This window comes from Arthrobotrys flagrans (genome assembly GCF_004000055.1).
Source record: "Arthrobotrys flagrans strain CBS H-5679 chromosome Unknown unitig_3, whole genome shotgun sequence".
Lineage (NCBI taxonomy): Eukaryota > Fungi > Ascomycota > Orbiliomycetes > Orbiliales > Orbiliaceae > Arthrobotrys > Arthrobotrys flagrans.
In genome coordinates, this window is record NW_027137547.1 from 1 (window position 1) to 12,146 (window position 12,146).

Sequence of the window (12,146 nt, forward strand, 5' to 3'; positions counted from 1 at the left end):
TTTCTATTTTATTCTATCTTATTCTATCTTAATTTTAATTTACTTTATTTTAATTTTAATTCTATTTAATTTAACTTTATTTTTATTTATTTTATTCAATTTTATTTCATTCTCTTCAATTTATTCAATTTAATTCAATTTTATTCAATTTTATTCTAATCTTAACTTTTTTTATTTTTTTTTATTTTAATTCTAATTTTATTTTAATTTCAATTTTAATTTTATTCTCTTTTATTTCATTTTATTATAATTTTAACTTCCATCATTTTATTTTATTTTAATCCTAATTTTATTCTATTTTATTTTATTCCAATTTATTTTATTTATTTTATTTATTATATTTTAATATTTAATTCTTAATTTATTTTTTTATTTTTATTTTTAATTATTTTTTCCTATTCTCTTCTAATTCTAATTTTTTATTTATTTTAATTTAATTTATTTTAAATCTTATATTCTACTATATTCTATTATATTTTAATTTCTCTTAATTCTATTTCTATTTTTAACTTTAACCTTATTTTATTTTATCTTATTTTATTTTATTTCTATTTTAATTTCATTCTAATCTTAACTTTATTTTAATCTATTTTAATCTAATTTTAATTTCATTTTAATCTTAACTTTATTTTATTCTATTCTATTTTTTTTAATTTTAATTTTATTCTAATTCTCATTTTATTTAATTCTATCTTAATTTAATTTTAATCTTATTCTAATCTCAACTCTTTTTATTTTACTTTATTTTAATTCTAACTCTATTTTAATCTTTATTTTATTTTATTTTATTTATTTTATTCTATTCTATTCTATTTTAATTTTAATTCTATTTTAATTCTAACTTTATTCTACTTTATTCTATTTTTTAATTTTAATCTTATTTTATTCTATTTTCTATTTTATTTCTATTTTATTCTAATTCCAATTTATTTTATTTTTAATTTTATTTAATTTACTCTATTTTAATTCCAACTTTATTTTATTTTAATTTATTTACCTTTATTTTTAATTTTAATTTATTTCTTTTTATTTCTATTTTATCTCTATTTATCTTTATTTTTCTTTATTTTTATCCTTACTTTTTTTTATTTTTATTTTTATTCTTATTTTATTTCTATTTTATTTTTACTTTTTATTTTTATTTTTATTTTTATTTTATTTTATTTTCTCTTTTCATTTTTCTTTATCTTTTATTTTTTATTTTAATTTAACTCTAATCACAATTTTACCTTAACTCTATTTTAATTTTAACTTTATTCTATTTTATTCTATTTATTTCTTTCTAATTCAAATTCTATTTTAATCTTTATTTTACTCTATTTTAATTCTAATTCTATTTTAATCTTAATTTTATTTTATTCTTCTAATTCTAATTCTTATTTCTATTTTATTTCTATTTTATTTCTATTTATTTCTATTTTATTTCTATTTTATTTCTATTTTATTTTATTTTATTTCTATTTTATTATTTTATTTTTATTTATTTTATTATTTTATTTTATCCTTATTTCTGTTATTATTCTTATTTATTCTTATTTCTTATTCTTATTCTTATTCTTATTCTTATTCTTATTCTCTTATTCTTATTCTTATTCTTATTCTTATTCTATTCTTATTCTATTTTATTTTATTTTATTCTATTTTAATTTTAATCTATTTTTATTTTTATTTTATTTTAATTCTATTTTAATTTTAATTCCATTTTAATTTCAACTGTATTCTACTTTATTTTAATCTAATTTTACTTTTATTCTAATTCTATTTCTATTTTATTTCATTTTCTTTCTTTCTATTTTATTCTAACTTTAATTTTATTTTAATTTTAATTTTATTAATTCTATTTTACTTTATTTTTTTTTTTCTAATTCCAATTATATTTTAAATTTATTTATATTTTAAATTTAATTTAATTTCAATTCCAATTTTATTTTATTTTAATTTCAATTTATTTCAATTTTAATTTCATTATATTTTCATTATATTTTATTTTTCATTTTTTCTATTTCAATTCTAATTTTTTTATTTATTTAATTTTAATTTATTTTAAATCTTATTCTACACTGCTCTATTTTACTCTATTATATTTTATTTATTTTAATTCTATTTGCATTTTAACTTTAACTTTATTTTATTTTATTCTATTTAATTTTAATTCTATTCTAATTTCAACTTTATTTTTTTACTCTATTTTACTCTATTCTTTTTAATTCTAATTTTAATTCTATTTTAATTCTAATTTTATCTTAATCTTTTTTATTCTAATTTTAATTTCATTTTAATCTTCACTTTATTTTAATATATTTCATTTTTATTTTAATTCTATTTCAACTTCAACTTTATTTTATTCTATTTTCTTTTATTTTAATCTTAATTTTAATCTAATTTTAATCTATTTTATCATAATCTATTTTTATAATCTATTTTAATTTTATTATAATCTTAACTTTATTCAATTTTTTTCTTTTAATTTTAATTTTAACATATTTTCTTTATTTTATTATAATTTTAATTTAATTTTAATTTTAATTTCATTGCTATTTATTTTAATTCTATCTTTATTTTATTTTAAATTTTATTTTAATTTATTCTCTTTTAATTCCAATTTTATTTTTATTTTTTTATTTTAATTTATTTTAATCTTAATTTTATTCTCTTTAATTCAATTTTATTTACTATATTTATTCTATATTATTCTAATTTAATTTAATTTTTATTCTGCTTTATTTTAATTTATTTTTAATTTATTTTAATTTATTTAATTTATTTTAATTTATTTTAATTTTTTTTAATTTATTTATTTTTATTTTATTTATTTTATTTTAATTTTTATTCTCATTTCATTTTATTTTATTTAATTCTAATTTTAATTTTATTCTAATCTCAACTCTTTTTATTTTATTTTATTTTATTTATTTTATTTTATTTATTTTATTTTATTTTATTTATTTATTTTATTTTATTTTATTTTTTATTCTATTCTATTCTATTTTAATTTTAATTCTAATTTTATTCTACTTTATTCTATTTTAATTCTAATTCTAATCTTATTTTATTTTTAATTTTAATTCTATTTTATTCTAATTCCAATTTAATTTTATTTTTAATTTTATTTTAATTTATTTTTTAATTCTAACTTTAATTTTATTTTTTATCTTAATTTTATTTCTATTCTTATCTTTATCCCTACCTTTATTTATTTTTATTTTTACTTTTAATTTAATTTTAATTTTAATTTTATCTTTATTTATCTTTATCTTTATTTTTATCTTCATCTTTATCTTTATCTTTATTTTTATCTTTATCTTATCTCTATTTCTAATTTTATTTCCATTTTATTTTTATTTCTATTTCTATTCTTTATTTATTTTTATTCTATTTCTATTTCTATTCTTATTTCTATTTATTTTATTTCTATTTCAACTTTCTTCTATTTCATTCTAATTCAATTTTATTTTAATTTTATTCTAACTTTAATTCTATTTTATTTTATTTTATTTTATTTCAATTTTATTTAATATAATTTTATTTTATCATAATTTATTTTATTATAATTTTAATTATCTTATTTTATTTTAATTCTAATTTTTTAATTTTATTTTTAATTTTAATTTATTCTCCTCATTCTAATTTTAATAATTTTTTTTTAAATTTTATTCTATTCTATTCTATTCTATTGTATTATTTCATTTTAATTTTAATTTTATTTCAACTTTATTTTAATCCCTTTTATTCTAATATTAATCTTATTTTAAATAAATCTTTATTTTATTTAATTCTAATTCTAATTCTAATTCTAATTTTTATTTATTTTAATTTTTATTATTTTAAATCTTATTCTACTCTACTATACTCTATTATATTTTAATTTATTTTAATTCTATTTTTTATTTTAACTTTAACTTTATTTTATTTTATTTTATTTAATTTTAATTCTATTCCAATTTCAACTTTATTTATTTATTCTATTTTATTTTAATTTTATTTTAATTTCAACTTTATTTTATTTTATTCTATTTACTCTACTCTATTTTTTTTAATTCTAATTTTAATTTCATTTTAATTTTTACTTATTTTAATATATTTCATTTTTATTTTAATTCTATTTCAACCTTAACTTTATTTTTATTTTTTTTCTCTTTATCTTAATCTTAATTTTATACTAATTTTAACCTTATTTTATTTTATTTTTATTTATTTCTAATTCTAATTCTAACTCTATTTTAATCTTAATTTTAATTTATTTTTATTTTAATTTATTTTAATTCTAGTTCTAATTCTAATTCTATTTTAATGTTATTTTAATCCTAATTCTAATTCTAATTTTAATTCTATTATAATTCCTATTTTATTTTATTCTATTTTATTTATTTCTAATTCCATTTTAATCTTAACTTTTTCTTTCCATTTTTATTTCTATTTTTACTTTTACTTTTACTTTTACTTTTATTTCTATTTTTTAATAACTAACTAAAATAATACTAATTCATAATACAATTAATATAAATATTACTCCTAACTAACTATATTTATTTAATCATACTCCATTTTATATTTCTTTAAACTTTTATAATTAATTTTTATATTTTAATTTTAATTTTAATTTTAATTTAATTTTAATTTTATTTAATTTTAATTTTAATTTTAATTTTTAATTTTAATTTTAATTTTAATTTTAATTTTAATTTTAATTTTAATTTTAATTTTAATTTTAATTTTAATTTTAATTTTAATTTTAATTTTTTTTAATTTTAATTTTAATATTAGTTCTAATTCTGACTCTAACTTTACTCTAATTATTTAATATTAATATTAACTAATTCTAATTCTAAATTCGTTTAAATTTAACTTTAACCTTATTTTATTTTAATTTTAAATTTATTTAAATTTTCATTAACTTTTATAATTCATTACTATTTTTATATTTAGCTATATTTAACTAACTATATTTTTATTTATTTATTTTTTTTTAAATTTACTCTATATTTTTATTATACTTTTTATTATTACTTATATTGTATTTTATCTTTTATTTAATATTATCTTACTCTAATTTTTTATTTTTATTTTTATTTTTATTTTTATTTTTATTTTTTATTTTATTTTTTTATTTTATTTTTTTATTTATTTCTACTTTATCTTTTATTTTTATTAATTACTATTAAAACTAATCTGCTGTCTGTTTATCTGTTATTTGTATCTGTTTATCGTATTTATTTATACGTTTTTATTTTCGATTATAATTTCGAAATATTTTATTATATTGTTTAAAATCTTTCGATGTTTTGTCGTCACTTTTTTTATTGTTGCTTTCATCTTCTATATCAGTCGATGAAAATATTTTTATATTTCATCATTATCTTTCATCGTACTCGGTAGAAGAAATCTGAAATCTTCTATTGCGGCTCAAATAATTTTAATGTCTTTTTTTTTATTCTTTAAAATCTTCTAGCTCTTTATTATTTTTATTTCTGTAGTTACTTTAATCTTCTATAACGCTCGGCGGAAATACTTTTATATTCCATCGTTATCTTTCATCGTGCTCGGCGAAAGAATATAGAGATATTCCCCCACCTTCTATTGCGCTCGGCTAATCTATATATATTTCCTTTCTAATTCTTAGAGTTCTTTTTTACTTTTCCTTCTCCACCACACTCTTTATCTTCTACAGTCCTAGATCGCAAAAAATCACCTAGATCTTCAACTGTCCTAGATTATAAAAAACTACCTAGATCTTTAACTGTTCTAGATCACTCTTCTCTCCGAAAAAACCTTCTCTTTCTGAAAAGCCGAAAACCCCTTTCTTTTTTAAAAAACTTCTCTCTCTCTTTTTTTTTATCGCTCACCATGGTCGGTAAAAATCGAATACCCCCAAAGGCAACAAGCCTGATGACAAGAAAAAACCAAGTCTTTTAAAGACTTATTCAAGAAGGTTACCACACCTTCCAGCCAGTTCGGTAAGTCATTCTTTGATCGTTCGCGTTTCTCGATCGTTCTTATAAATCGCTAACGTGTGTTTTGAATTTTAGAGGATTTCAACAGCGACGACGAAGGTTGCCCACCTGTCAACAATGACAGTAAACTTACTAGCGGCCCTCTTGCTCTTCGCATCGGGGGCACTCTTCGACGCATGCGTCAGCGCAAGTTTACCTCCGGCGTCAAGCTAGGCTTGGCCATTCAAAGTGTCGGTGTTAAAGCCCGCCGCGAATGTGACTATTGTTCGGTAAGTGATATATTTATCGTATCTCCCCTTCGATCGTGTATTCTATTATTTTTATGACGGCTGCTAACTTTGTACGGTGATATTAGTCTAATAAAGGTCCTTTCGCTACTTGCCGTGCTTGGAAGCCTTTGGGCTCCAAATGCGGTAACTGCTCTTACGACAACCAGATCTGTTCTTCGGGCTGGTTTGTTAGTCTTTTGATGGAAGCGAGCGGCCGTAGTCGTCGCACGGCTAGTCACGGTAAGACTGCTAAAGTCAAACCGGTGGTAGATGACGGTGAGGAGGAAGAGGACGAGGACGAAGAAGAGGAGGAAGAGGAGGAAGACTGTGAGGAGTATGAGGAGTGGGAAGGCTTGGAGGAGAGGGTGGATGATATGGATCTCGACGGTGATGATCCGAGGGATGGGTTCGGTGGAGCGGGAGGACCACCTACAGGCGGTGCCGGTGGGGCTGGTTTGGAGATTGCTGTTTGAACGAGCTGAGTAAAGGTAGGAAAATAAGAAACCTTAAAAAACCCTTTCTCGCTTTTATTGAAAAGCTCGATACCTCCATCTTTTGTTTTATTTATTGCGCTGCTTGAATCAACCGAGCTGAGTAGAAGGTGGGAAAATAAGAAACTATAAAGAATCCTTTCTCGCTTTTATCGAAAGCTCGATACCTCCATCTTTATTGCGGAAGAAAACTTAAGAACAAAAAAAAAAAATTTGTCGTGCTTTGTGTTCGGTGTTTTTAGGATATTTGATTTAGGAATTTAGAATAAAATTAAAGATCAAACTTAAAATGGAATTTTAGAATAGAACTAGTGCTAGAATGAAACAACCTAATTTGCTTTGAAAATTTTAAACAATTACCGTTCGTATCGATCGGTTGACTCTTTCTCGTGACCCGTGACTCCCAAAAAACGAAATTAAGAATTCAGATAAACAGTGCTGAACAAATTAAAAGAGCGAACGCGTTAGTCGTTCGAATATTATACAACGTTCTGTCGTTCTTTCTGCCCAGCCAACCTGCGTAGTCGAAATCTTTCCAATCTGATATACCGATGAGTGCCTTCGTTCGCAGGCCGAATCCGTTTTCCAGACGACCGTAAGCGGCCACCGTTACGATCAACCACTTATACTTGCACGTGCCTCGGTTTTCTCGTTTCTTTTCGGCCTCTTCGCATATCTCTTCCGGCAAAGCACAAGTCCAACAATAGCCCCAATTTCCGGGCCACTTAATCGATCGACTAAACTGCACGATCTCTTCGAAACCGAGGCCTTCTGTTAAATTGCACCAGATAAGTCTGTGCTCTGAATCGTGAGCCCTCTTCGTATCGATTAACAAGCAAGCGGCGCAATCGCTGTTCAACCAATCTAACGTTTCACGTATTCGGTCGAGCCCTGTCGATGTGCTTTTGACTTTGCTTCTGACGGCTTCGATTCTGCTGCTGACGACGGCTTCGGTTCTGCTGCTGTCGACGACGATTTCAGACCGTAGTACGTCGACGGTTCGACAGTTGTCACACTCGTTGGCCGATAACTCCGTGCAATCCTGACTCGGTCCGCCGTTCAGAAATCTTGTAATCGTGAGCAGCCGACACTTCGTCGATTGAATCATCAGTCGAAGATACTCTCTGTCGTAGTCTCCGAATTTTAGATTCGCGATGGGACCGTATTGCGATGTCGATGTCACTTCCCGATCTTCGAGGACTATTATCGATCGAGCGTCTGCGACTCTTCTACCCGCTCTGCCGCTCTCCTGCACGTAATTGATCATGCTGTAAGGTGAGTTGACGTGGATGACCAGAACTATACCGGGGTGATCTATGCCGCAACCGAACGCTGTCGTCGCTACTAGAAACGTTTGTTCAGGTCTCGCCCATTCCTTCAAAGACTGCCGTCTCTCGTCGTCGGTCATCTCCCCGTGATATTGTTGGCAGTCAAGAAGTTTCGAACCTGCGAGGATGGACATCTGATTTTTCCACCGCGTGTACAGGACGATCTTCTGTCCGGGCTCCAATTTCTCGGAGGCCTTCTTAGCCAGTTCGACCGCCGCGGTCAGCGCTCGACCGTTGCCGCACCTTCTCACCGTAACGCTGATATTCGGCCTCAGACTCTGCGCTCGGATGTACCGAACTGGGCATCCGGTGAGAGTCAATACGTCCTCGAAATCACCGACCATGCGAGGCGGTAAAGTAGCCGTCGTGAACACCAGCGGAACCTCTAAGGAATTGAGGTGAAAGACTTGGCTCATGGCGGGTCGAAAACCGTTCTCGGTCACCACCGTATGACACTCGTCGATCACGATCCGATTGAGAGAGTTGTTAACTCTCAAGATGGATAGATATTGAAGGAAGGTTTGATGGTAAGGTATATCTTCCGATACGGACCCTACAGCGTGATCGGTCGTCGCCACGACAACCTGACAGTCCCAAGGTTGAGAGTGTGGCTTCCACCGTTCCGCTTTCAATCCGATCTCCGAACACCGTTCGATGAGGTCGGTGGCTAAGCTGATATAGGGAACTATCACCGCCGTCATCCCACGCTCGTCAGCCATCGCCGGAAGCATCCAGAGAAGACTCTTGCCGCCGCCGGTGGGGAGAACGACGACAGTTGTCGGTCGTTTATCGAGAACGCATAACGTTCCCTCGAGCTGTTCTTGAGATTTGAAACCCGTATAGCCGAACTTGTCTTTGAGCAGCCGATAAGCCTTACTCTCGAGATCCCGGTCCTCTCTCCCAGGGACGGACGTCGACGTCGTCGACGTCGTTCGATCGAGATTGGTATGCGACCGAGATCTTTTCGCGGTCAGAACTCTCAAGCCATCGACTGACGGACGGACGGCACGAATCGACATGAATACGTTAGCATGCTTACGATACTGAGCACTGATCGGTTGAGGGTTTCGCTCTTTCTCACGTACCTTGCTTTCGGTCGTCGGTAAAGTTGATCGAAGACCTCTGACGACGATGCTTTTTGTCATCGGATCCCTTCTCTTCTTCGATGCCCAGGAACCGATGCCACTCTTCGCTCACTTGCGCGAACAGTTCCAGTGAGTTGGATGTGAGCTTGGCCGTCAGATTCACAGCTTGACCGTAATGGTTGAGTCTGGACCGTAGACCGTGGCCGGTCTGCAGAGCTGCGATCGTCTGCGCGGACTCGCCATCATCACCGTCATCGGGCTCTCGGTCGTCCGCATCTTCATCCAGCAGAGAGTCTTCGTTACGAAAATCTTTGAATCTTTCGTTCGCGGACCGGTTTCGGTGAACGACGTCTCGGCTGAAAGCTACGGCGACGTGTCGATAAGAGCGCAAGGTCAGCTTGACGCCCAGGTACGCCTCGGTGGCGTCTTCCAACGCCCGCGACATACGGTTGGTGCCCCAGAAATCCCCTCTGTCCGTCTCCCAAAGGTAATCCGTCTCCGGTTTTTCCGTCTTGTAGATGGCGTCCAGATCGTCGACGAACGAGCGCACGTATCGAAGGTACAGGACGACCAGATCGCCTACGACTTTCGGTAGCACCCTGGGCACGACCTTCAACCTGTCGGTCACGATCAGATTCTTGTGATACTGCGAGATGAAGATCACCTTGCCTCCGATCGTGAACAGGTTTCTGTCGACCGACACGCCGTCTCGGTACCGCAGACAACCGATCTCGGACCCTCTGGCCGGCGCTCCGCCCGTGACGTGCACCAGAACGAACAATCGGCTCAGAAATCTGTCGACCGACTTGCGATATCGTTTGAGACCCGAATCTCTGAACACCGATCGAAAATCGTCTTCGACGATCGCCTTCGAGTCGAGCATCTGCTCTTTCGCCTTTGAGTTCGCGAAAAGATTGCATCGCACGAGCTCGGAGCCTGCCGCCGTTTCCGTTGTTCGGTTGAGGTTCAAAAAAGCACCGCTGGTCGCTCTCGATCCCAAGGCTATGTTGTCATCGACGGTCGTGAGATCCACCGAGAAACGTCTTCCGTCGTCTTCCAGAAAAAGCAGATCCCTCCAGAGTGAGTCGGTCGTCTCTCGCAGCAGCTCATGCACCATAAGTTTTAGACCGCTTCGGGTTATCGATCGTCCTTCGAACTTGAGCTCCGTCTTGGTGTCGGAATCGACCCACAGGACGTGAGCTCTTCCCGGTACGAGAGCCGCCCTCTTCATCCCGTACGCGAGATTGTTGAGCATCAGACTGACAGGCGTGAAACTACCGTTCGTCAGCCACGTTCGCCGGTATTCTTGAAAGTGTCCCACCGTGAAATCGATTCGGTCGGCCTCTTTCAGCTCGGGTCTCCACTCGATCTCGAAATTTAGCGTTTCAGAACACTCCCGCAGCAATATCAACCGAGAGCAGTATATCAGACCCGCTAAAATAGTCGTATAATCCTCTGGCTCTTTCAACCGACTGCTGCGCTCGTCGATACCCAAGATAGAAGTGAAGTGAACGAGCGGGTTGTTCCAACCTCGATCCAAAAACTTTCGTTTCAGTATCGCGACACTCAGGTAAAAAACGCGACTCTCGAGGTTCTCCTCTTTCCAGCGAAGTTGTTCCTCGGTCGTCGTTCTAGACCGAGCAGTCTCTTTGACGCACTGAATCCATTCCTCGGTCTCCGCGTCGAATGTGAGCTTGTGCTTGGCGTTTCCCTCGACCTCGGGCAGCTCGTGAACCCTCCAGCAGTACACGATCAATCTCTGCCAGTACCCGATGTAGCGATCGAAGGCGGCCGTCGACCCGAGCGTCTCCAGCGGTCGGTAAGAGAACTCGTCCGGTTTGGGACTTCTCCACCACTGCCTCATATCTCTCCCCAATCGGTTCAGGTCGACGTTAGCTTTCGCGAACATGGATCTCACGGCCGAGCAAACCGACAGGAGTTCCTCTTCGGTCGACCTCCTCCCCGGCAGAGCGCTCGCGACGATCAGCTCGTCCAAGTTCAGGCCTTTCAAATGTTCAACCCAACCGGTCGTCTTCATCCAAGGGGTCTGGGTCTCTTTGCCGTCCACCGTCGCGGCGCGGCTTCGATTCTTCTCTCTTTGTGTTGCGGCTCTGGCGAACATCTCGCTAATTCCCTCCTGCATTAACTTTCTCGCTACCGATCGATCGACTCGATCGGTAGCGAGATTTTCAGGAGTTTCATCGTCCGCAATCTCAGGTGCGAGTCGCTCGCGAACAAATCTTGCGCGATTGACCAGAAAGTAATGATGATGAGGGCTACGCGTCCCGAACACCGACTGCATCCAGAGCTTGGATCCACCGTCGCCGTCGTTCGATCTGACGGACGTTTTCTGAGGCCGTCCGGCCGTCTCTTTGGCGTTGTGCTTCTTAGACCGGTGAACCCGCAAAGTCTTGTTGGAGGAGAACCTCGAAACGCAGTCTTGACACCTAAAGCACTCGACGGTTCTGAGGCCGGTTATCTCTTCGCGACCGTCCGGCTGTTTCGCTGCGCGTTCGGGCTCGGCCGTTTTCACATCTTTGTAGCTTTCGACCCACCCGTGCCTTATCATCGACGGCACCTCGCTGTGGACCTTGATCTCCCGCAGATGTTCGTTCAGCCTGTTCGGTAGAACGGCGATGCCGCATATCTCACATATTATCTGCAGTATTTTTTCATCGAATCGGAAAGGGCAAGCCATGTTTTTTTTTATGCTATGTTAGGTTTTATCGATAGATATTCACGCTCGACGCGATTAACGGTTGAAAATTTTGAAATCGAAGACAAAATTAAACGATACGATGTATCGATTGCTGTCTACGGCGGCTTGAAGATATTTTTAAAGTTAGTACGTATATATATATTATGTATGTATATTTATTTTCAGTTCCGGTCTAAATTAAATTTTTCCTTCTTTTTTTTTTTTTTTTTTTTTTTTTCAGTTTCCGGGAAATGTTCGCCCGTCTTATCGAAAAAACGTTTCGGTGAACGATTCACCTCACCTTCCCATTTCATTCCGATTCTA

At 32.1% G+C, this 12,146-nt stretch overlaps 2 protein-coding genes across 2 annotated transcripts; one reads left to right on the forward strand and one right to left on the reverse strand.

Annotated features, from left to right (window-relative positions):
• Positions 1 to 5,844: 5,844 nt before the first annotated feature.
• On the forward strand, positions 5,845 to 6,693 carry DFL_001420 (Protein of unknown function DUF3716; the record flags this gene model as incomplete). Its single annotated transcript, XM_067630038.1, has 4 exons — positions 5,845 to 5,847; positions 5,906 to 5,954; positions 6,027 to 6,220; positions 6,307 to 6,693. 4 exons carry the CDS (start codon positions 5,845 to 5,847, stop codon positions 6,691 to 6,693), a joined length of 633 nt encoding a protein of 210 aa, XP_067492721.1.
• A 442-nt stretch (positions 6,694 to 7,135) lies between these two features.
• On the reverse strand, positions 7,136 to 11,822 carry DFL_001421 (uncharacterized protein; the record flags this gene model as incomplete). Its single annotated transcript, XM_067630039.1, has 2 exons — positions 7,136 to 9,030; positions 9,125 to 11,822. The coding sequence occupies 2 exons, from the start codon at positions 11,820 to 11,822 to the stop codon at positions 7,136 to 7,138; spliced, it is 4,593 nt and encodes a 1,530-aa protein (XP_067492722.1).
• Between the last annotated feature and the right edge of the window lie 324 nt (positions 11,823 to 12,146).